The sequence below is a fragment of the Nematolebias whitei genome, chromosome 12 (assembly GCF_014905685.2).
Source record: "Nematolebias whitei isolate Nwh7 chromosome 12, NemWhi1, whole genome shotgun sequence".
Taxonomy (NCBI): domain Eukaryota; kingdom Metazoa; phylum Chordata; class Actinopteri; order Cyprinodontiformes; family Rivulidae; genus Nematolebias; species Nematolebias whitei.
The window spans coordinates 37,909,983-37,936,334 of NC_056509.1; the positions used below are offsets into that span (position 1 = coordinate 37,909,983).

Genomic DNA, 26,352 nt, shown 5'->3' on the forward strand with positions numbered 1-26,352 from the left:
ACTTTGGGCTGCAGAGGCTGAACAACAAGCATCCAGCTTTAAAACCAGGTACAAAACTGTAAGTATTATCTTTAATTCTGTTGCATCATTCAGTAACATTCTCATAAAAATGTGTTGAGCAGCATTCGTAAATGAATAGACTTATAAACTGCACAAAAGTGTTTAAATTGATTACAGACAGACAGAAAAAGAGCTTTGATTTTAATCTAGTGTACTTACAGCAACATTAATGAATATTTATGTTCTCTATTAAATAAACCAACAAGTAAAACTGATAAAAAAGACACCAAAAGATGAGTTTAACAGTACATAATTTAAGAAATGCAGCTCCAGACTGAGGGTTTGTCTGTAGGTTAGAATTAATACAGAAAGAGTTGATAAGTTTATCTTTTACAGTAGAGGGACTTTGTGTTGAGAGCATGCTTTGATCACTCAGTGTTCACTGATATCAGTGACCCAGTTAAAACTGCAGCAGCTGGATTCATCGACTGAATGTATATTTCTGCAACAAGAATGTCAAACTATCTCTTTTTTCCCCTTTGCAAGCCTAATCTAATATTTGCAATTTTCAAATAGCTCAATCTGTGGAATATTTTTTGTACACAACAACCAAAACAGCATTTATTCTAATCATTAGTCACATGTATAGTCAAAAATAACACCTGGAAATGATACGTTTTTGCATCATTTTACAGATAAATGGCTTATTAAAAGCTAAAGGTAGCTTAAATTAAACTATGCAGTGATATGGTAGCCTCTCGAAGTAATGATACAAGTAAAAGATGATAATCTGACCAAAGTAATCTATGATAATCTTTACTGTAAATAAAGATCTCATCCAAAATTATGCACAACTAAAAGCAAATGAAAATACTCCTAAAGTGATGTTAAAAGGAATGAATGCATTCAGCATTATCTAGCAGGTTTGTGCACATAAGCTTAGATCTATAAGTATCTTCTTAAACCTTTTGCCTTTGTCCCTCCACCCAGGAGGGTGCAGTGGACTTTGAGCATTCAAAGCGCCGTCTGTGCCTCCTTGTCCTCTGACAGGGTTCAGCTGACAGTATAAAACCCTCCAGCTGAGGCCGAGGCATCAGTCTCGTCTGAGTGCTCACCAAACCCGGAGGAGAGAGCTTCAACGAGCCCATCATGGGGGACTCAAAGCTCTGCCTTTTGCTGCTCCTCAGTACATTGGCCTTGGCTTGTGAGTAGCCCCTAACCCCACTGAAATTATCAAAAATGTTTCTGTTTAATACGATTTCTGTGGTGTATTTTAATTTGTCCTGTTACACATACGTTTTGATTAAAAAAATCCCAACAGTATTGTTTGTTGTTGAAGTTACTCCTCTGGTAAAATAAGCTCGTAAAATACAATGACACAGAATAATTTAAATATTAATTGCAAATTAATTTTATTCAAGTGTATTTTGGTACATTTTATTTTAATAGCTACACATTTAGTTGCAATATTTTTAAGAAAAACACTAAAAGTTTTTTTTTTTTGCCTTCTTTTATTTTTACAGTTGCTCAAGATGAAGATCATCCAAACTGTCTGTGTAAGTTCAATTTTAAGTTTAATTTAATTTTGTTTGTCTACATTAACTAGGAATGTGATTTATATATATATATATATATATATATATATATGTATATACATATATACGTATATACATATATATACATACAGTGGGAAATGTAAGTATTTGATACATGGCTGATTTTGCACGTTTTCCACCTACAAAGAATGGAGAGATCTGTAATATTTATTGTAAGTACAATACTGTGAGAGACAGAATCTAACAAAAATATCCAGAAAATCCCATTGTATGATTTTTAAATAATTTTTTTTTTTTTTTTTGTAGTTGATACAAAAGAAAAACAAAACTTAATATTTGTAACAGAAAACTTTGCAATTACAGAGGTCAGACGTTTCCTTTAGTTCTTGACCAGGTTTGGACACTGCAGCAAGGATTTTGGCCCACTCCTCCATACAGATCTTCTCCAGATCGTTTCGGGCCTGTTGTTGGGCAACATTGTTTCAGCTCCCTCCAAAGATTTTCTATTGGGGTCAGGTTTGGAGACCAGTTAGGCCACTCCAGGACCTTGGAATACTCCTTAGTTGCCCTGGCTGTGTTTCGGGTTGTTGCCATGCTGGAAGACCCAGCAATGACACATCTTCAATGCTCTTATGGAAGGAGGTTGTTGGCTAAAATCTCATGATACATGACCTCATCTATCCTCTCTTCAGTACGGTGAAGTCGTCCTGTCCCCTTTGCAGAAAAGCATCCCCAAATAATGATGTCACCCCCATGCTTCATGGTTGGGATGGTGTTCTTGGGGTTGTACTCATCCTTCTTCTTCCTCCAAACACGATGAGTGGAGTTGATACCAAAAAGCTCTACTTTGGTCTCATCTGACCAAATGACCTTCTCCCACACCTCCTCTGGATCATCCAGATGGTCACTAGGGAACTTCACATGGGCCTGAACATGTGCTGGCATGAGTAGGGGGAACTTGCATGTCCTGTAGGGTCTTAAACTATTATTGTGTAGTGTGTTACTAATAGTCTTCTTTGAGACTGTGGTCCCAGATCTCTTCTTCATGTTCATGTTTGTGTTGATGTTCGACTTAATGTTTTTGTTATGAGTGCTCAGTGTATATTTAGTTGATGTTTTTCTTAGTTCATATCTTAGATGTTATTACTATTTTTCTTTTACATTTTATTGTTAAATGTAACTGGGACCCTGTGTACATAATTTCGCTCCACCACATGTACCACATGAGGTGCGAATGACAATAAAGAAACTCTGACTCTGACTCTTCTTGTGTAGTTCTGGTCTGATTCTTGAACTTTCTCAGAATCATCATTACCCCACGAGGTGAGATCTTGCATGGCGCCCCAGACCGAGGAAAACTGACAGTCACCTTGAATATTTCTTTAATATATAATTTCACACAATAAAATGCAAATTAATTATTTAAAAATCATACAATGTGATTTTCTGGATTTTATTTCTTAGATTCTGTCGCTCACAATTGAGCGACAGAATCGACAGAATGTGAGGTTAAAAAGCACAGACCTCTCCATTCTTCGTAGGTCGAAAAATTTGCAAAATCGGCAGTGGATCAATTACATTTTTTCTCCCACTGTATATATATAAGTAATATATAATATAGGAATAATATGTTCTAGTGGCCCAAAGATACAAGACCCTGCACAAGTACAAATACCAATATGAAGCTGAGTCACTGAACGCCATCAATGGAGCCTCACAGTTGAAGAATGGACCAAGGGCCTCTTGCAAGGTACATACAACAAATGAATTTGAGAGCGACTCAGAATCATTGGACTTTTTTTTTCTTGACTCATGTGTCACTTAGAGCAGGGTGGGTTAAAATATATTATCTTCTAGGTTGAAGTTGAAGTGCCTCAGACATGCAGTTTCATCGTTCGCACCACCGGCTGCAAGCTGAGTGAGGTGGTGGACACGAACGCAGAGGGCAACCCTGTGTTCGCTCCTGCTTCTAACTCCGATGCCTTTGCTGCTGAAATGGAAAAGTGCGAAGAGTTCTCTTCTGTTTACAAAAAAACGAATACTTCTTGCTAGAGTTGAATCTAAAAAAAAAAGTGGTTTGTTTTCTTTTAGACATCCTCTGAAGATTGTAGTTGAGGGTGAGTACGACGTGAAACTGTACCCTGAGGATGGCGAGACGACAACTATCCTGAACTTTAAGAGGGGGATCATCTCCGCCCTGGCTGTGCCTCTACTAGAGGAAGACAAGAACAAGAACATGGTATTGAGATTGAGAAAATAAGGTAAACCATATTGTATTCGCAAATACACATCTGACATGTCTTCTTTATATATTCACCATCTTTCTATTAGCCCACTATCCATGGCAAGTGCAGGACCTACTACACCATTAATGCCAGAGAGGACATCGCCACTGACATCAGCCTGAACAGAGATCTGTCCAGGTGTGATCATTTTGAACCAATAAGAGATCACAGCAGCCCTCTGGCACTCATCACTGGCATGGTAAGGTGCTTAAAAATCACATGGCTACATTGAACTTTAAGATAAATAACATCCATCCATCCATTATCTTTTTCCCGCTTCTTCCTTTTTCGGTCACTGGTGCCCATATCCAGCAGTCACTGTGAGAGAGGCGGGGTACAGGTCTCCAGTCAATCACAGGGACACATAGAGACAAACAACCATTCACTCTCACTCACATCTAGGGATAATTTAGAGTTATCTATCAAACTAACATGCATGTTTTTGGTCTGTGGGAGGAAACCGGAGTACCCGGAGAAAACCCACGCATGCACAGAGAGAACATGCAAACTCCACCCAGAAAGGCCCCTCGGCCGGGATTCTATCCAGCAACCTTCTCGCTGAGAGGCGACAGCTCTACCAACTGCCCCACCGTGCTGCCCCAATAAATATTTTACAGGGGAAAAAAAAACTGTCAGTATTAAATGTGAGGTGTAACATGGCATATAAAAAACAGTAATGTGCAAACACATGCACACATTTTTCCCATGAAGGGTAATCTCTGATCCCAACATCATGCTCTTTGTGTTTGCAGCACTACTCTCTGGCTCAGATGGTCAGAAGCTCCCAAACCTGCAACTACAAGTTTGACAATGAGAAAAAACACATGACCTCTGGGTCCTGCACTGAGAACCACATCCTCGTTCCCTTCTCGCACAAGTAAATCCAACCTTCTGATAGCCTCTTTTTGCATACGTTAACTGAAGAATATTGTACGAGCATTGTTTTTATTACATTTGTCCACAGAGGAAAATATGGCGTAACAAATGTTGGAAAGCAGGAGTTGACTCTGGTTGAGGTTTCTACGCACAACGACAGAGTGTTTGACCACGGTAAGCCCTTTGTTACAGCTTTACTGTTTGGATTTGTAAAATAGGATTTCCAGAAACGTTTCAAACTAATAAAACCAAATAATTAATTTGTAAAACATTTAAAGAAGGTATTTGAACAATGCATTTATGTTTTGTTTCAATTGTGAGGTTGCAGATTTGAGTCCAGGTTCAGGAAGGGCATCTCGCATAAAACATTTGACAAAAATCTTTCCTTTTGCTTGCTGTGATGACCTCTGCAGATGGAAGCTGCCGACAAAACATTTGAACAAAATATTTAATTAGAAGAAAACTGAAAACTGTCTTGGTTTGTTTGTGTAATAGCTCATTCTAAGTTTTATGAGAGCATGGCATGTTTTTGCATTTTAGCCTCTTACATAAGCAAAACCTTCCCCAAAAGTCATGGAATTAGCAAAATATGTGACTTAGATTTTATTAGAATTGTGGTATTTGTTTTTGAAATGTTTAAATAAAAATAGGTTTGTTTTTCAGTTGTCATCTTCTTATTTTGCCAGTATTTAAAGGATAGAGGTAATTTTTTAAGTGATGTTACATTAGATAATTATCAGTAGTTCTTACGTTATTAGCCATGGCATCGATATAGAGTTAGGGTGACTAGATCTCCCAAAACACAAATGTGGAACAAGAGCACAGAGTATAGAGAAAAAGGTAAAAGTCTTTGTCTAGGCTAATGTTTGGCCAAACGAGCACCTGTCTTTCAGGCTTAGAAAACAATGCCATCCATCCATCCATTATCTTCTGTTTGTTCCCAAGTCGGGTTGCGGAGCAGCATCTTGAACAGAGAGGCCCAGACTTCTCTTTCCATAACTACCTCTTCCAGCTCTTCTGGGAGGACTCCAAGATGTTCCCAAATGAACCAAGGGACATAGTGTCTCCAACGTGTTCTGGATCTTCCCCGGAGTCTCCTCCCAGTAAGACATGCCCGAAGTACCTCACTAAGAAAATGCCCAGGAAGCATCTTTACCAGATACCCAAACCACATCAACTGGCTCCTTTCAATGTAGAGGAGCAGCAGTTCTACTCCCCGTCTCTCCCAGATGACTGAACTTCTCATCCTATCTCTAAGGGAGAGTCCAGCTACCATGCAAAGGAAAATAATTCCAACTGCCTGTATCCGCGATCTCATTCTTTCGGTCACTACCCAGAGCTTGTGACCATAGGTGAGGGTAGGAACGTAGACCAACCAGTAAACAGAGAATTTTGCCTTACAGCTCAGCTTCACTACAACAGACTGGCACAGAGTTTGCAATACTGCAGATGCTGCACCAATCCATCTGTCAATCTCACGCTCCATTCTTCCCTCCCTTGTGAACAAAACCTCGAGATACTTGAACTCCTCCACTTGAGGCAAAACCTCACCCTTGACCTGAAGAGAGCAATCCACCCTTTCCCGACTGACTTGTGAAACAATCATATCTCAAAAAACAGTGTGAAAAAATGTAACATTAGCTAATACTTAATCTCTTCACTTGTGCATGACACTGTTTGTTGAGTTTGTTGCTTTTTTGTAAACCAAACATCTGTTTTACTGTGTGAACATATGTGTGCTAAGCATAGATGGTATGTTGATGGTGCCAAGGCTTCGAATGCACCAGTCCACAGAGAGTTCTGTAAAAGTTTGGTGTATGCAAATAAACACTGTTGGCTTGGGAAAACTGTTCTTTCACACCAATATGTTGTTTTTAAGAAAGTTGGTTTATAAACTTGAAAAAGGCCTCCATTTGGCTAGCCAATAGCTCATTCCAGACTGATTTTTGCCTCTTTCTCCATAACAGCTAAGGTGCTAACTATTTGATTATTTGACATAACATTGTATCAAAAACAACTTGGACGTCTTTTTAATAAAAACTAATCAAAATCTCTCTGCTGGCCTGTCAAGGTGGCGTTGTCAAAGATCTTCACATGGAAGCTGTTGAGGACAAGAGTGCCGTCCAGGATAAAGACACATTTCTGAATCTCGTGCGAGAACTAGTTGACTTGCCTGAGACCGAAGGCGAGAGGAGACCACACCTATTCCACACACTTGTCTCCACAGTTCGTGGTATGAGGACTGAAACCCTGCACGCTGCCATTCCGGAGGCTGCTAGCGTGTCTCACGTTCTGACCTACCAGGTTCTGACTCAGTGTGGAACCCCAGAATGCAGCAGCGCTATCATGCATATCCTCAGAACCATTAACAAACATTCACCTGAAGTTGATGCTGCTGTGTTTGCTCTGGGATTCTTGTCCAACCCCTCTGCCCTCCTAATCCATGACATGCTCGAGATGGCCAAATATAAGCCCAGCAAGCCCATCATGTATGCTCTTAGCAACGTTGTCAAACAGTAAGGTTTTCAGTCTTTATTCACTTTACTTTTTATTTTTAATAACCCATTTTTGCTGTGTACAAAGTAGGCTCTACCCTGTTCCACATAAAACTATTGTGTTTTTAAAATAGGTTTTACAAAGCTGAGGAAAAAGTGATTCCTGAGATCCTCTCTGTTGCGGAGTTCATGACTTTTCAGTTGGGAGATTGCACTGGCCAACAGGACCAGACTTTTATGACACTCAGAGTAAGCATTTTACCTGAATGCTCAAAATGGAAATGAAAGTACAGAATTTTTGTTCAGTAACAAATATTATTACATTATATTCAAAGGTGGTTGGAAACATGGCTCCAGCTGTGGTTCCTGCCAGTCCTGCTCTCCGTGCTGCTGTGATAAATTGTGTGAAGCAACCAGCAGCCTCCCAAGAAGTGCAACAAGCTGCTATTCAAGTGTACAGGCTGATTCCAGTCCCTAACGAGGTATAGGTCAAACAATGATAATAAAGTGCTATGAGTTGTCATTGTATGTTCCCATACAAAGACAAAATTGTCTCTCTGCATTTAACCCATCACACCTGGGTTGCACCCAGGTGGAGCAGTGGGCAGCTATGTAAGCTGCCCAGGGAGCAATTCGGGATAAGGTGTCCTGTTCAGAGACACCACGAGATGTGCATTGACCGGGGATCGAACCTAGGACCTTCGGGTCCCAAGACGACTGCCCTATATCATCTCTGCCCCAATGAGTCTGTCAGAGTAGTTTTATTACTAATTTTTCTGTTGATTATTGTTACTAAGTGTGTGACAAATTGTAGTCTAGAAGTATCCAAATGCAGGCAAGTGGGATACAGGTGAATCAATCAACCTTTATACATACAGGTAAATCCCATTGAGCCTCGAGGACTCATTTACAAGAGAGACCTGAGTATATAGGAGAGGATAAAATATGAACTTTAACCATTTGACTCACAGCAACTTAATTTTGGTTTAATTGTCATACGTAAGCCAACACAAGGTCAACAGTGCATTGAAATGCTCAGGACGATAAGAACCATCTTGACTTGACAAAAAACACACCCACACACAAAAAAAAAACAACAACAAGAAATACCAAAGCATGCAACAAAAATATAAAAACAAGGAGCCAAAAGTGAAAAAGCAATGCATCTACAGCAGCATGGTCCTATTAGCAGAGTGTTTCAGTTGGCAGTGAGGTTCTTTTATCATTATGGTCCCATAAGCAGCATGGTACTGTTAGCAGTGTGGTTTGGTTAGCATTGAGGTTCTTTTAGCAGCATGGTACTGTTAGCAGCATGGTCCTGCTAGCAGCATGGTACTATTAGCAGTGTGGTTTGGTTAGCAGTGAGGTTCTTTTAGCAGCATGGTCCTGTTAACAACATGGTACTGTTAGCAGCATGGTACTGTTAGCAGCATAGTCCTGTTAGCAGCATGGTACTGTTAGCAGTGTGATTTGGTTAGCAGTGAGGTTCTTTTAGCAGCATGGTCCTGTTAACAGCATGGTCTTGTTAGCAGCATGGTATTGTTAGCAGTGTGGTTCTGTCGGCAGTGTGGTCTTGTTAGAAGATCTTGCTAGCAGGTCCTGTTAGCAGCATGATGATAATAATGACCACAGCAACTGCCCTCCCAGACTGCCCTTCAGAACCAGGTCTGGCAGATAAAGAACATCCAAAGTTTCCCTGCGGAACTGAACGGGTTTGTAGAGTTCAGTCTGTCCAGGCAAATGGAGAACCATGGAGAAGGCCACCATGACAGACTGGAGCCTGAGCCTAAGCCTAAGCCTGAGCCTGAGCCTGAGCCTGAGCCTGAGCCTGAGCCTGAGGCTGGAATGGGGCCAGGAACTGAACCACAATGGCATGATGGCATGATGGCATGATGGCATGATGGCATGATGGCACGATGGCACGATTGCAAGGCAGCAACACACAAAACTCCAACAGTGTGTCGCGGTCATACCTGTAGCATGGGTGTGCAGTGTAGGCACAAAATAAGTTGAAACAAAAGCAACAGGAACAAAAAACAAGCAAGTTGATGCAGAGCTCCCATCAGTGCTACCATTCTATGGTGCACGTGACGTTAGAGGAAAGAGAACTAACGCAACTTGGGCCCAGTATTAAATAATAATAATAATCAAAAATTCAAAAAAAGCAATCTCTTAAATTTCTCATAATATCAAGAATAAACACAGACAAATGCTCATTTTATTAATTTCTGTTGGCTGCAGGTAAGAGAGGTGTTCATGCAGGTGCTTTTGGACAGTAGCAAATCTGTGCAAGAGCGAATCGCTGCATACCTGATACTAATGAAGGATCCACAGCCAAGTGAGCTCACCCAACTGAGTAAAGTTTTGTCCCGTGAGGAGGACCACCAAGTCAAGAGCTTTGTAATATCCCACATAACCAACATTCTGTCCTCAACCGAGACTGAGACCCAAGAGTAAGGAAAAGCAATGTTGCTAAAAAAAAAAAAAAGGGCGCTCTGATTCTTGCTTGGTTGACTATTTTTTTACCTTTTCAGATTGAGACAGAAGATTCAGGATGCCCTGCAAGGCAATGAAATTGACCCCACCATGGACCCCATTAACTTTTCTCGTCACTACAAGATTGGATCTCTGGAGGGAAACATGATCTTTGAGGAAGTTGGATACCTACCCAAAGAGGTTATGCTTGAAATGACTTTGAAGGCATTCGGCTTTGAGATTGACATGATGGAGGTAAGCATTTTAAGACTTTTGACCTAAATTGGACCTTAAAGATTTTTGTCGCCAAGTACAAATATAAAACCCTCTTTAATGGAAAGAAAAATGTTATCTTTACAGATTGGTATGGATGGCAAAGGATTTGAACCAGTGGTTGAAGCCTTGTTTGGAGAGAAGGGATTCTTCCCTGACACTGCCATGAAGACTATGTGCTTTGTCTCAGACAAAATGCCATGTGTAGTCAATGACATACTAGAGAACATTGTGCCTGCACTGAAGAAGAACAGGATGAAGAGACAGGTATCCATAACAACCTGGATAACACACATTAATTAAACTAAAAAAAATTGTTTGTTCATGTTGTTTATACAGTTTATGCATTTAATATGAGATGCATAATTAGAGATTGTGCACATTTGTGTTTAGACTTCCCAGCACCTACTGAAAGAAATTGGACAGAACTTTGACAAACTGGTAAAACAACTTCAGGGTCAAAACTTTCCAGAAGCAATGGTTTATCTCAGGCTCTTGGGGAATGAGCTGGGATATCTGGGGAGTCAGGATATTGAGGAGATTATCTACTGGCTTAGCATGAGGCTTGGAAACATGTACATGATGTTCCCAGGAAATGTAAGTTCAAAATAATAAATTAGCTATAATTACAACAATTAAAATGTTATTGTTTTACAAATTCATGACATAGACTAAACTTGTACTACTGTAAATGTGTTTTTTATTTGTTATACAGATAATAAAGTCACTGCTGACTAACCCTGACACCACAATATTTGCCCACTACATCTTCATGGACAATGAATTCTTCCTGCCAACTGTCACTGGTGTGCCTCTGAGGATTGCGCTGTCTGGTACTTTCACACCTGGTTTTAAAGGTGGACTTCAGATTGATCGTGGCATGGTGATTATCCTACAATGAAATGCTACGTGTATTTTATTTTGTTTTTTCTGTATAAGTGTTCCATCAACAATTCTCCTGGGTTTCCTCATAGACCTTCAGCTTCATGCCATCTGGTGGCATTGAGTTCATCACTCAGATTGGTTCCCACATTCCTGAATATGTTAATTCTGGATTGGAGATGCACACCAATATTTTCCATGAGGGTGGAATCAAAGCCAAGATCTCCATGGAAAGTAATCAAGTTAAGCTAACAATCCCTGCACCAACCCAACCTACAAAGCTCATTAAAATGACGTAAGTCATTAATATTTTGTAAAAGCTTTCATCACAAATTTCAGGCATTGTAATAGAAAATAAAACTGTCTTCTTATTTTTTTTATCTAGAAACACCTTGGTGGCTGTAACTGGGTCAGAAGTTAAGACTATTCCTCCACTGGTGATGGATAAAGTTGATGTTAGCAAGTGCACTTCTGCCTTTGCTGGAATGAACTTTTGCACAGCTCTGCAGTACGTCGACGCTTTCTCTCATGAAACAGCCCCTTATTTCCCCTTCACCGGTGACAGCAAGTAAGACCTCAAATATAAAAAAACATAAGCAAATTATAATGAAAATGATTTACCTAAGAAATACCCTCAAATTAACAACATAGATTTGCTGTGGAGCTCCACCCAACTGGAGAAGTCACAGAGTACACAGTCACTGCTGCCTATGAGCTCCTGAACGAGGGAGAAGAAGGCCAGCAGAAGGTCGACTCTCTGAAGTTTATCCTGCGAGCTGAAGGTAATGATCAGCGCTGACAGGGTTTTTTTCCTACCATTTTTTAACTGGATGAATTTGGAGAAGCTTAAAGTGATGTGCTGCTAACCACAAATCAGAAAATGTTTCTACCCCATGTACAGTGCCACCTACACATGTATTAACATGTGTCTCTAGCCCTGTCTCTTAATTACATGTTTAGATTAGAATCTTTAGATTAGGTTAGATGTCTTTTTTGCATTTACTATAGGTCTGTTTGTATTTATTGTTCTGTTGCATATCTGCATTGTGCATTGTTTTGTTTTGCACATTATGCTGTATGTTGCATAGTGATCCTGGGGAACGTTGTATCATTATAATATATACTAGTATGTAGGGATGCACCGATCCACTTTTTTTTTACTTCCGATCCGATCCGGTATACCCAAGCCTGAATATCGGCCGATACCGATCCAGTTCCGATATCATGATCATCATTGATTTTATATGAGGCTGTAATAATCTCCTCTTAAGTACAATTTGTACAAATATATGCATGCATGTCCAAAAAGGTAACTTGAGGTAAGTTTTATTAATTTTGGATAAGTTTTAAAGTTAGAATTAAATTTTGCTAGCACAAAACATGTTTCTTTTAATTCCTAGCTTTAAAGTGGATATTAAAGTGATTAATTTTAAGTGATTGTTTAAAGTTATTTTATATTTTTTTAAATAAGGGGCAGATATAAGAATTTTTTTCTTTGTTCTGCACTCTTTTCTTTCAATGTTTTCTTTTTCATGATTTTTTTAAATTTTGTTTCTTTTAAATGAATGAATTAAATTAAATTAAATGTTAAATGTCTTCAAACACATGCTAAGTTCATGGCATAAACCAACAGGCATGTTCCTGTTTTTAGTATTTTACATCACTTTATAATGTAGCTGTTTTTGTTTTTAATATAATTTTCAAATCATGTTTTTTATGATTGTCTACTGTTGTATTGATAAATATCTCCTGGAGTGTAAACTATATCTTGACTGCAAGTATCAAGCTGTGAAATCCTTCATTTTCTACAACTGATAGTGGTTGGTCATGAATTATAATGAAGTTTAGCAACTTCTCTGTAAACATTTGAGCTCCGTGGTTTCAGCGACGTCTTCTTCTTGTTCAGTCCGAAGCAGGCAGCCTGATTTGGGGCAGCCGCGCTCAGTCTGTCCCTCCTCAGAGACGGGCAGATTGAGCGGGGCAGATTGGACGCGGCTGGCCGAGGTCGAGTCGCCTCTTTCCGGTTGAGCAAAGAGCAGCGCCCCGCTGAAGCCACGGAGCTCAAATGTCCAACGCAAAACTAACTTTACCGCGGTTTAATGTGGCGCTATGGCTCTGCAGACATTTCACCTTGCTGTCTTATTTTGTGGTGTTTAGTGTAAAATACTTCCACACAGTGGACATGTTTCGATGAAGTTTGTTAGCTGTTAGCCACAGTGCTGCTAACTCAGCCCTTACGTTGTAGCTGGCTGCAAACTATGAACTGGATTTCCTGAATGTGAGGCGGCTCTTATTACTCTGGGTTCATGAGACGCTGCCGTTCAGGAAATCCATTCCGTAGTTTGAAGCCAACATGCATCATGGATTGGAAATATCGGCAGATGGATCGGAAAAATCCGATACGTAAATTATGGTGGTATCGGAGGCCGATACCGATACTGGATCGGATCGGCCCCATCCCTACTAGTATGTAGCTGAAATAACAATTAAACCTCTCTGACTTTGATTTGCTTGCTTGATCAATAACAGGGGCTGAGCCAACTGAGGCTAGATTAGCCATGAAATACAACAGAAGAAAGAATATCATCTCAGCAGACATCCAGATCCCTGACTATGATGTGGAGGCTGGGTTCTGGCTTGGTGTTGTTGATGGAAACACCAAAGGCCAAGGAACTCACTCTATCACACTTGAGTTCATAAACAAGAACATTCCAGAGCTCTCCCTTCTTGGACGTGCCAAGTAAGAAACTAAATGAAGACACTCCTAATATTAACTGTGATTATTCTAAATTTGCTCACTAACTGTTACATGTTTCAGGCTGAGGGCCATGAAAGAGGGCATGTTCCAATTCCAGGTTCAGGTTCCTTCAATCAAAGCTGAATCCACTGTCACAGCTTACCTGAATCGTGAAAAAGAAAAAGAACTGGAACTTGAAAGTAAAATGAAGATAATGGACACCACCTCTGAGCAGAAAATTGACATAAAATATGGTAATGTCATTGTCCATTTAGTTTTCCTTTCAAAGAGTAGATTTTAATTTGGGTAACATGCTTAACACAGAAAAACTAATCATTTTTAGAATTGTGGTGTACTTTTGGGGATTGAAATATCTAAAATAACAATCAGATCAGATTTTAGGCCAATATGAGGAAGCTTTGTATGAGGAAGAAATTGGCAGAACTAACCACAAACTTACTAACGCTAGGTTGATGCTAATGCAACAGTTGGTAGGCAGGGCGATCAGTTCTGTTGACAGGGCAGGCACCCTCCTTGGATTATGGTGGGAGAAGCACGAGAGCTTAACTATAATTACATATCAGTTATTGTACAGTCAAGAATCACTGAAGATTTTCTTATTTGAAAAGATTTTATTGTCTATATTCTACATGTTAATGTTTAATCCAACCATTGTAGAATGGAGCAGCCAAAAGAAAACAAAAGCTTAACTGATTTTACCTTGTGGATTAGATGATTGGATAAAAAGGGAGCTGATTTGCGACAGCAGAAAATCAGACTGTTTTTATTGTATTGTCAGATGGCAGCAAGATTGAAGTTGAGGTCAAGTCTGAAATGAACACCAAGACAAACTCCCTGCCAAATGGTGAATTTATTGAGAAGTATGCCAATGAGATTCTTGACATGCAAGTGGGACAGACTGACATGAAGGTCCGTCACATCTTCAAGAAGTTTGTTGAGGTATGTGTATTTTTTCCAGTCAGTCAAATTTTCCCAAGTAACTGAGCAAAAGATAAAAGACTGCTTTGCTTTTTTAGGCTGCGAACAATTACATGGAAAAGTATGGTGCTGAAATGCTCCCTTACATGCAGAACTTCAGACTGCCGGATATACCAGAGATTTCCCTGCCAGAGACACTCTTCCTGAATACGTAAGTGTGCACATCTCCACGGTGAATGTTTAAATTGGGAGTTCTTTTCCATTTAAAATCATTTATACTTTTATTCTGCTTTTTTAACAGCAAGGCAAAGGCTGTCTACCACTTTAACAATGAACATTTCACAGTTATAATCCCACTGCCTTTTGGAGGAAAGTCAACATCAGACTTTAACTTTCCACCAGCTCTGACCACTCCAAGCCTGTCTTTACCCCATTTTGGACTGGAAATTGTCTCCAGAGAAATCCCAATCCCAGATCTTGCTTTGCCTACTAATTGCACACTGTCTATTCCTCTGTTTGGCAAAGCTGAGTTTTCAACAAAGATGACAAGCAATCTTTATGATATAGAGGCTACACTGAATGCTGGAAAAGATGTTGAGGAACCACCAAGCTATTCAGCAAAGTTTGATCTGAAAGGAAATTCCCCAATTGACATCCTCTCAGTAGCAGTTGCAGGTATTTTATAAAGATTATCTGAAAAGTTTATCAATACTGCAACTATGAACTTAGCTAAAATGTTTTCTTTTTGTATGTTAGAACATTTTTCAGTTATTTTTCACAAAGACTCATGGGAATATGATCCAAAATCTCAAAATGTGTGTCAATACTTTGTTTTAGTCAGTCTGTGGAGTTTTTGGTCCTCCTTTATGTTTGCCTCTTGTGTTGTAGGTTCTGGGATGGTGACCATGAGTGATTCCATCAAGGCCCATTTGACAAGCTCTTTAACCCACAAGTTTATTGAAGCTAAAATTAGCATTGAAGAAGATGGAGTCATCACTGACAAAATCAATTTGAAATCAGTGAGCAAACTAAAAGCCACAAGTCCATTTGGTCTTAATATATCACTAGAACACAGTGGTATGGCTGGAATCAACACTGAGGAGTTTTCTGGTGACAGTACAATTGAGGGATTAGTCAAGGTTGGACCAATCTATGGCAAGACCATTTCAACGCAGTCATTTATCGTGGTACCATTTAGGTCAGAAGCAAAAATGAATTCTCATGTTCAGTTTGACTCCACAATTCTTGATGCCCAGAACACAATCACAGCAACCTTTAGCAATGGTGAATTCGCATTCGTGTCCAACACCAAGGCCTTTGAAGATGTTTACACTCACAGTGCTGAACTTTCCTTCAAGGACAGCAAGCTGAGAATGAAATGTGATGAAAATGTTCTTGTACTTGGTATGAAGATCCACAACCAGGCTGAAGCCTCCGCTGGTTCCGGTGAAGTCATCATCAAAATAGAGACCAATGGAGATCATTTTGATAACCGTGTTTACTCTTTGTTGATTGCCTCTCTTGATAAGAAAGGTCTTTCTGTAAACTGCAACGCCAACATGAAGCTTCTTGAGAATGAGGCTGTGCACAAGACCAGCCTGGCAATAAATGGGGATGGTCTAAGTACAAATGGAACAACCACTCTCAGTGGCTCTCTGTTATTGGAAAACACCTTTGATGCTGTTATTGATGCTACAAGGGCCACTTTGTCCATTTCAAACAAAGCTGAAATGAGTGATATCAAGGTTGATAATGCCAATACTCTTACCATGACTCTGTCTAGTCTTGACTTCCAATCAAAGGCTAAAGCTAGTGAGACTGGGTATGAACCCTACACTCACAATATCATCTTCAACCTAAAACCCTACAGTGCTTCTGCAAATGTTGACAACCACTTGGAATTTCTAGCCATCAGCTTGGACAGTGAAGCTCTATTTCAGGCAGAACCTTACAAGATGGACCTGACTGGAAACATGAAGGCCACATATGACCAGGAAGAGATCAAGCACACCTACCAGATTAACTATGCTGATCTGAGTGCTAATGCAAAGTGCAGCACCACCGGAAAACTCTTTGGCACTCACATGAATCACAATACTGAACTTGAAATTGTAGGTCTTGCTGCCAAGTTCACCAATGATGCCCGCTTCAGCTCACAGCCAATACGCTTTGACCACAACATTCGCTGGAGCATTGTTCCCTTTGATTTCAACCTTAATGCCATTTTCAATGCTGATGGAGATGTGATGGTGTATGGAAAACACAGTGGTCAGCTTTATAGTAAACTCCAACTCAGAGCACAACCCTTGGCTTTTGCCAGCTTACATGAATGCAGAGCATCAACAACTCAGCAGCTGGATAATGGTTTCTCTCTCGAAACGTCATATGACTACAAGATGGATACTCTTCTGTCACCCCAAGAGCAGAAAACTGGTCTTAAATTTAAAACTAAAATGAATGAGCATGCTTTGATTCAGGGCATAGAAGTTTACAATACTGCAGAGAAAATGGGAATTGAGCTGTCTGGCTCCATACTTACAAACATCATCAACACAGCCTCCCCTGACAACCAGGAGTTCACCATCTCTGGCTTCCTCAAGTATGACAAGAGCACAGACAGTCATATTATTAACTTCCCTCTGATTGAAAGTCTTCCCTTTTTCTTGGAGAGCATCAAGGAAGTAGTTGTGTATGTGGCAGAAGCTCTGCGAGATATCATCAACCATGAGGATGTGAGGGCTAGACTTGAAGCTCTTCCTCAGCAAATAAGTGACATAGTGGCTGAAATCGATCTGGAGGGCAAGGTAAATCAACTGAAGCATTTTTTCAATGACTTTACCCAAAGCTTTAATGTTACACTTGAAGATGTGGAACTATTTTTGAATGACCTGAGGATGACAGTTGAGAATGTACTAAATGATATAAATTTTAGCATCCAAAGTGTAGCTGATAAAATCAGTGATGTTATTTATAGTAGCACCTTTTATGAAACCCTCAGTCAAGAGATAGAGGAAGTAGTGAAAGACATTGATGACATCAAACTTGTGGTTGTGTATTGGATGGATAATATAGGCGAGATGATCCAGCAGATTGACCTGGAAAAACTGAAAGGCAGCAGTATTCAATTCCTGTATGATATTGAAGTCCAGTATAAGACCAAAGTGAAAGTACAGACCATTATAGCTTACGTCAGAGAAAAAATTGACAGTTTTGATGTGTCAGACTTTGTGAAGGAAATGAAAGAATTCATTTCTTTTTCACAAGATTTGTTCATAAGTCTCATAAAAGAATTTGTCGTTCGCACGCCAAAAGAAATTTTCCGTAGAACAACACAATACATGGTAATGTTGACAGATAAGCTTGACATTGTTGGAAAGATCAATTATGTATATGCCAAATTGAACGTATTGCTTGTACAACTTGAGGTTAACAAAAATGCTCAAGTTGTTTTAGAAAAAGCTGTGGACCTTATCAAACAACTTAAAATGGAGGAAACCATCAATGGAATGGTTCAAAGAGTGAAGGAGGCAGACATTCCCAACATATCCATGAAAATCTTACAAATTATTATTGACATTTTAAAAGCAAATGAAATTAAAGACTTGATTGAACATTTAAATGTGTATATTGAAACTTTGGTGCAAGAACTGAAGTCTCTGAATTACAATGACTTGGTGAATCACATCAACGCAATCATTGAGGAGTACTCAAGTTTTCTGAACGAAATAATCAAGACTTTTGAAATCCCCCAGAAACTTGAGGCAGCACGACAATTTGTCAATACAGTTTTATCTTCAATTCAAGACTTAGTGGAACATTTGAGAGAAATAAAAGTTGCAGAAATGATTCATTTTGCAAAGGATATTTGTGAAAAAGTTGTTTGTGATTCCCTTAAGAAGTTTGCTGAATACATAAAAAAGGAAATCGAACATGTTGACTTCAGAGAAAGTCTGAGTTATTTGCTGGAAATAGTGCAGTTCTTTTACACGTTGCCTGTAGCATTAACAAGTGAAACCTTCAACGTAGTTTTTAGGGAAATTGAGAAAGTGTTGCCTGATGAAAAAATCATTCATGAGATTGGGGAAATTATAGAAACATTTTTTAAAGAACTGAGGTATAATACGGTCTACACTCCATCCTTCACAGTACCTTTTACAAATCTTGTTGTGCCATCCAAGATGGTCAGCCTAAATTGGTATAAACGTTGGACAATTCCGTCAGAGATTGACATCCCTGAGTTCATCATCCTGGGCAGGTACACTGTAACAGCAACCACACTTTCCTTTAAAGATATCAACCAGAAGATCATTGAGCTTATTGATTTAATTTTGAAATTTAAAATTGAAACATTTGATGTAGATGCCTTCTTTGGAGATCTGACTTTGAACTTCCTCCCTAGCTTGCCTGAAATCAGTTTGCTAGAATTCACTTTTCCTGAGGTTGCATTCCCTACTATTCCACAATTACCTGTAGAGGAGCTTGTTAAGACTCTTGAGATTCCTGAAATCAAGCTGCCAGTCATTCCAAAGGCGATCATGGTTCCATGCTTCGGTAAACTTTACGGTCAGATTAAACTCCACACTCCCATCTATACTGTCAAGACATCTGCTGAGTTTCAGAATGCCACTCAGAACAGAATGACACCTCTGTTCACTGGATTCTTCAATTCGCAGGGCACCGCTCCCAATTTTGAATTCCTCAATTACCAGCTTGACACCAGCACTCGTATTGCAGTCCCAAAAATGAAACGCATTGTCTTTGCAGAGACTGTAAAGTTTGATCATGTTGCTCTTGGAGCCGAGCATCAAGCATCCGTGACTCTGTACGGTCTATCAGCTCAAGCCCAAGCAAAAACCACAGTTAAAGTTGATACTGAATATTACACTGCCAATTTGATGAATACAGCCTTTATTGCTGTGGAAGGAGGAATGACTGCCACTGTTGATACAACCTACACCCATACAGTGCAGATGCCATTTGTGGATGTCCCAGACGTGGTTTCTGTAAACCAAAAGATAATAGCTCAGCAAGATGGCTTCACTCTCAGACTGACAGCTGACAATTCTGCAAATGGAAAGTGTAGTGATATCAACCTTAAGTGTTATGGTATGAACCATGTAAGCAGTTTGCAGCTATCAGTCACCCCTAAGATTGCCAGTCTGATATTATCTGGTGACACAGACCTTGCAGACATAAAGATGAAACAGCACATTACAGCCGAATCAGGCACTTTCAGTTACTTCAAGTTCAATGTGAGCAACAAGGCAGAGGCACCAGTAATCAAGAACAGTCTCCTAGTGGCATCTGGACTTGCCAGTATTAATGATATGAAGATTGAAATTAAAGCAAACCACGAGACAGAACTGCAAGGTGCAGAGAGTGGAGTCAGCTCCAATGTAGTCAACTTTAAAATCTGTCCTGCTGAATTTGTCTTTGAGTTCCTAAACAGGGCAAATGCCAAGATCAACATTTTCAAAGACCTGTTTGCTAAACTAGAACTGCAGAATGATTACTTGGTTAACTTGGGTCCTGATGGACAAAAGATAAACAGATTCTTTCTAGCTCGTCTCAATGAGTACAAAATGTTTTTCAATGTCACTCTCAATAATAACAGAAATGAAGCTGGAATATTTTTTGAAACAGAAAGTCATGCCGATTTGTTTTTCCTGAAAGTCCCATTCAGCGTTCCTGAGATTGAAATACCTTTTGTTGACATCCATACTCCAGCTTTCAGTGATTTGAACTTGTATGAGCAGACTGGACTTCAGAACATTTTGACAACAACTGAGCAAACTCTTTCTGTGGATGCCAAGGTTCTTTATCAGAAAAGCAAGGCTGCCCCACTTGTTGATATAATGGGTCTGATTCACATTCCCTCTATGGATAGAGTGACCACAGACCTGTCTTTCAGGTCTGCCATCTTTGATCTGAATGCCAATGCTCTCCTGTATGCTGAAGATGGTCTTTTCATCCGCCTGGGAGCTAACACTGTCTCTGCGTTTGATTATCTGGTAGCCAAACTTGAAGGCACCACCATTCTCACCACCAAAAAAGGAATTAAGTTGGCCAGCAGCATCTCCCTGAAAAACCAACACATTGAAGGCACACATGCCAGCACCATCAGTATGAGCACAGAAACTTTCGAAACTGCTGTCTCTGTAGCTTCAGTAGGGAAGATTACTCTGCCAATACTCAACCTGGAAGCAAATCAAAATCTGATTGCAAACACCAAGCCCAGAGCCAATGCTCAAACCTCCTTCCAAATTAAGGGCGATTTCAATATCCCTAAGATAAACGCCATTGGAAAGGCCGAAGCAAACCACACTCTAAAGCTGGAAGTAAACAATGAACATGTTTCAGTGGAGTCATCTGTTAAGTCTAACATGAATGGCAGAGTTTTTGAAAACTATCTAATTCTAGGAGTTCTGGATAATGAAGCTAATTTGTACCTAAGTGAAAACAGCTTCCGTTCTACTTCCAAAGTTACAGCTGATGCCAAGCTTAACCATGGCACAACCAAAGTTATTGGAATGGATGTGAACAACAATATGGCTGCTGAAGCCTCCAAAGGACGTCTATTTGCAGAGATGAGGCATTCATGTAACAACGATGCAAATTTATTCAATTTTAAAACCAAAGGAAAGCATAACATCCAGGCTACTATTGACCTTGCACCAATTTCTTCATTGACTGCTGATATTGAAATTGATATGGCTCAGCAATGCAATCATGGTGATCTAACTTACTTGGAGAAGATTGTTGCTGAGGTGGCCACTTCTAAGCAGAAGATCTCTTCAGTTGTTAAATTTGTTAGCCCAGTGTACATCACAAACATGGAAGCTGAAATGGAGGGTAATGCTCCTGTCTTCAAGATCAAATTTAAGTCTTCAGCCACTTCTCCCATTGTGATACTGCAATATGACTTGGATGGTGAGTTGATTAAAACTGTCTAACATTATCTTTTCAAATTGTAAGCAACGGCAAGGTCCAAATCTGTCTTTCTCGCGTTCTTTCATTTCCAATAGCTCATTCCACCACAAACTTTGAGAATGACCTTGTGAAAATGGTTAGTAAGCTTGCACTGGCTCATACTGATCTCACCATGGATGTTAACCATGCCATCATTCAAGCTCTGAGGTAACATTTTATTGGTGCATTTTAAATTGTTGCTACTGATGCTCAATGTTTAAAATACTAAACTTGTTTTAACTCGTTTTAGGCAAAAGCGTCAAGCGGATGAAAGGTAAATAATCTTTTTGTTTCTTGCTGTTTATTTTTATTTATTTTTTTGGATGAAGTCAATAGTTGAGAAAAAAAGTTGCATACGTGCACACACACAAATAAATATATATGTCTGTTTTTCTCTTGCAGTGTCCCCCACCACACCTTGAATGTTGACATTACAAGTCCAACTTTCACCGATGTTAACCTTCGCTACGCTTCACACAGAGATGCTATCAGTGCCTCAGTATCTACTCCAACTGCCGGTTTTCTTGGCCTTCAGCTTAACCCATTTCAGATGAGTGCAAGATTCTATGGACGATCTCCTGTGAGTTTTATTGATCTATACATACATACATACATATATATATGTATATATACATATATACATATATATATATACATATATATATGTAATGGAAAATTACGTTCCAAAATAAAATGTCTATACTTTTTTTCTTTTTGGTAGACTACTCTGGATACTGATGTTGAACTCTTGCAAGTCAGACCTTCTAAGGATGCAGACAAGACCAACTTGCAGATTATCTATAACATAGAGGCTCAGAAGGCAATTGTTTCTGAGCTCAAGACAAGACTTCCCTCCATTATCTCCTCATTTAAAGCGTTTGCAGACAAATACCATGTCACAAGTTCTGTGGAGTTGCTGAAGGAATCCATCAATGAAGCCTACAATGTTGCTGTCAACTATGATGTTCAAATGAGCCAGATTTCAATTTTCTTCAGGAACACTATTGTACGGTACCAAAAAGCTGTCAAGACCTTCCTTGATGCTGTCATCAAAGTCCTGAGAGAGACCCGCTTTAAACTGCCCGGGTCTGATGAGATGATAACTCTCCCTGAGCTCCAAAAGAGGCTGACCACTATCGCTGCTAATATGCTAGATGTAACTGTCCAGAATATTCATGAGAATATGGAATTGTACTGCAACTATTTTGTAGAGAAGATAGGCAATGTTGAAGTGGCAAAGTACGATGGTGAAGTAATTACTGGAAGCCAGATAATAGATGAGGTTAAAACTGAAGTTAAAGATATCTTTGATGATGTGGTGGACATTTTGAAAAATTTGGAAAGTCTTGACGAAATGCTGGAAGAGATAAGTGACACTCTGGAGGTATTTGTTGAGACAACTCAGGAGTTTGTTGATTCGCTCAAGTCTGACTATTTAGATGAAGTGTTCACTGACGTCAATGAGATCTACGGCACGGTTGTCACAGCAGTTGGGAACTTTGCTGACCAGATCCCTCCTTTCAGCATGGAGGAGTTAAGCAGAGTGTGTGAGTCCATCATGAACACCATCATTCAACTCATAGACCAGTTCAGTGATGAGGTTTTTAGTTATCTGCTGCAAACTTCAGAGGAAGTCCAAGTCTCCATGACAGTCAGAGATGGAATGCTTGAAATTACCCTTCCACTTGATTTCCAGCATTAAGTAGTCCTTACAGACTGATAAATAACACATTACCATTTGTTCAGTACAAATCAAAGATGTGGACAATTTAACTATTTATAGCAACAAGATAGAAACCCCTGTTTCTCATTTACTAGAGAATGTTCTGTACAAACACGGAATTTGTTGTATTTTACTGGGACTCATTTCAGTCAGGGGACAAGTACGAATAAAAGTCAACAAGTCAATAAGTGTCTGATTCTTTTTTGTTTTTGTTGTTTTTAAATTTTGTATCCAGATGTTACACAAATGATGATGGACTGAGCCATCATCGTTGATGGATCTTGCTTCCCTCTGTTGTCTGTGAGTTATTTGATGACTGCCGAGTCTGTTCCATTAGCAACATATCTGTTGACATACTGGACAAATAAAGGCATCATTCAGGAGGCTCTGGATTTTGCAGAGCACCATGATGTCCAAATGAAGGAGACCCATGGCTCAGGTTTTTGGAAAATCACCCTGAAATATGGCAGGCATTATCCATGTCTGACATGAGTAGCTTCTGTTCCACGTTATTTAGGATAATAAATGGTATTACCCTGTTTAATCCCATCAGAAACAATTGTTGCCTTCTGCTTTCTGTGTTTAGCTCATACTTCAGACAATGGACCCTCACCATTGTGTCCACTGGTGGAGGATAGGGTGCTGCCACAGGAGGGCAATGATACTCTCAATGTGTTGGACTGTTTTTTTTTTTCAAGAAGAATAACCTATCTCTTTTTTGGTTGTTGAGATGGAATATATGATTCTTTGAAGTGAATCAGATCTTGACGATCTGTTCCCTTCATAGAGCCGTCAATGGAATCATTTAATTTTGTTAACGGCAGTGATGTCATCATACGGCATATGTGATGACGCATATCGTCAGGGCTGTACCACATGTTTTGTCAAGAGAAAAATCCCATTACAGTGCAATGAAATCCTTCCCTTTGCTCATCCTCCTTCGTCTCAGTGAAAAAGGGAAATGCGAAGAAGGAACGAATGCCTCTGTGGTTAAGGAAGAAAACATGAAGAAATTATGAGTTAAAAATAAAACTAGTAACAACTTTTTTTCTGTTTGCAACTCAGTTCTTATCATTCGTTGTAAAGAGCTGTTCAAACGATACGGATCGTTTGTGAACGTTGCGTGTCTAGTTGTTTATTTCAGCTGTATAGTCCACAAAGTTCACATTTTTGGATTTCAGTAACGTAAACGTCTGTGTGTTTTAATAAAGAAGATTATGATAATGTGCCAAGTCAGAAATACATTGTTTCTAATAACTCTAGTAAAGGCAACCCCAGATGTCCTAGCTTTTCACCAGCCTTGAACGCAGCATTACATTATGAATCTGAAAGTCACATGTGCAGGCAAACAATGAGTGATCACAGCAGGGCATTCATGTATGAGCATTAACAATTTGTAAGTGCAGCATACTTGTGCAGTTTGAAATTTGTGCATTTGAAAATCTATATACGCATTTGTGAATTCTGTCGTATGCATACACATCTCATTGTATGCTTTTGTGAATACTCTGAAACAGATTCATCTTCATATTCTTGGACATTACTTTACCTCCATTCCATAATTTCACACCACAAACAAAAATGCACATAGATCACACATGAGCATCTTATGGCCCATGGGCCATGTCTGGCCCATTAACTGTCTCCATCCGGCCTGCGGGAGCGGGAGGTCAATGAATAATGATAATCTAATATAACTATTTCTGCACGTTAATCCAAAAACTAAAATTTAAACAGACTTTTGCAACTGGGACGTAAAGTTGGTGAGAGATTTGAGTTTTGTTCTAGCGCATGGAAAAATATAAAGACCAATGCAGAATGTCACATTTTTACCAACAAACAAACATCCAAATGTTTATTTACGGAAGTCAGTGACAAAACAGTGAGCCTAGTTTGTGGAGAACAAAACACTGTTTTTAAGGTTTGTAAATTAAATCAGCACCATCAAAATAAATGCTAGCCTGAAGCTAAAAGCTATAAAATGTTACCTAAAAGCTTTTAGAAGCATGACCTAGTTGAACTTTTTAGCTAAAAGCAAATATATATAAAAAAAATTGTTCTATATTTTAAAATAAAGGACAACATTTATTGTCCTAAATAATAATAATAATAATTATTAATATCCCATCTTCCAGTCCCCAGCATTCCTAACCCCCTATAAATAAACTTACTTTTAACCTTTGCTTTCATATAATCTTTTCTGTTCAGTTTCAGTATTCTGGGTTCTGGTTTGGAAATGTATTTGCCAAAAACGACAAAAGTTCATCTAATGAATGCTTTCTGCAATTCTCATTAAAATCTGTCCAATAGTTTATGAGTAATGTACTCTTTCTCTCTCGCTCTCGACGAAGATGGATGCTCTCTTTCCCTCTCCTGCCTCTGCTTTTGTCCTGTGAATTTCAGAGCCTCTCTTTACACATTTTATGAATCTAAAATTATTATGGAACTGGTCTCTCAACGCAATTAATAAAATTTTCTCTACTAGAAGACATGGTGCAGAAGAACCCTCATGCCCTGAAAGGACACATGCAACTGGATATATCATGGATTCCTGGGGTGTTTAGAAGATGATGTTCTTGTCTTGCTGTCTGTTGACGACATAGCAGACACATACATAATTGGATTTATGATAACAGGGTTTCTGCTTTTTGGAATTGGCGGATACCTGGGATATTGACTAATGAGGAAGAGGTCGACAGCAGTTTCGGCAATAGTAAATCTGCCTGTCTTATATGAAGGATTACGCCGTGTTTCGAGCTCTCAGACTAATATGCTTTGCGAGCTGAACCGTAAGCTGGACGCGATTTCTGAGAACCGTGGACCAATTGCAGCTCGTAGGGCTCACCGGCATGAAGGAATCAACCTTGGAGAAGGCTAACAAGCACGAACCAGTGGAATATGCTGGTGAAGATTCTCAGTCATCCAGTGGAATGTCGTCAAACCAGGGGAATGTCCACAGCTCTGGCTGTTTGGATTTGCCATTGAGTGTATCAGCAGAACTGAAGGCAGACGTGAAATCAGTAGAGTCGGCCTGCCCAAGACAATTGTTGCTAATCAGTATTTGGCCTCCCCGATGGCCTTAGATAGGCAAACATCTCAAAATTGCTCCTGGAAGATATGTAGATTGAAAAGCTCTGTCCCC

At 39.5% G+C, this 26,352-nt stretch overlaps 1 protein-coding gene across 1 annotated transcript; it reads left to right on the forward strand.

The window, feature by feature from the left end:
• On the forward strand, positions 1–23,395 carry apobb.1 (apolipoprotein Bb, tandem duplicate 1). Its single transcript, XM_037685883.1, has 30 exons — positions 1–58; positions 1,051–1,204; positions 1,524–1,556; positions 3,194–3,306; positions 3,414–3,559; positions 3,648–3,795; positions 3,888–4,040; positions 4,594–4,718; positions 4,806–4,891; positions 6,789–7,233; positions 7,347–7,461; positions 7,548–7,694; positions 9,454–9,665; positions 9,747–9,942; positions 10,048–10,227; positions 10,354–10,557; positions 10,676–10,843; positions 10,935–11,137; positions 11,228–11,410; positions 11,494–11,624; positions 13,372–13,582; positions 13,661–13,833; positions 14,379–14,539; positions 14,617–14,729; positions 14,820–15,193; positions 15,407–21,448; positions 21,544–21,655; positions 21,738–21,761; positions 21,890–22,067; positions 22,209–23,395. The coding sequence occupies exons 2-30, from the start codon at positions 1,150–1,152 to the stop codon at positions 23,187–23,189; spliced, it is 11,412 nt and encodes a 3,803-aa protein (XP_037541811.1). The 5' UTR covers positions 1–58; positions 1,051–1,149; the 3' UTR covers positions 23,190–23,395.
• The last annotated feature ends 2,957 nt before the right edge of the window (positions 23,396–26,352 follow it).

What these genes read in the sequence shown, in the direction of transcription:
- apobb.1 (XM_037685883.1), top strand. Translation starts at nt 1,150, where the DNA reads ATGGGGGACTCAAAGCTCTGCCTTTTGCTGCTCCTCAGTACATTGGCC. An exon ending in CTTAGCAACGTTGTCAAACA is followed by an intron (nt 7,234 to 7,346) that starts GTAAGGTTTTCA and finishes TTTTTAAAATAG; the next exon opens with GTTTTACAAAGCTGAGGAAA. An exon ending in AGAACAGGATGAAGAGACAG is followed by an intron (nt 10,228 to 10,353) that starts GTATCCATAACA and finishes ATTTGTGTTTAG; the next exon opens with ACTTCCCAGCACCTACTGAA.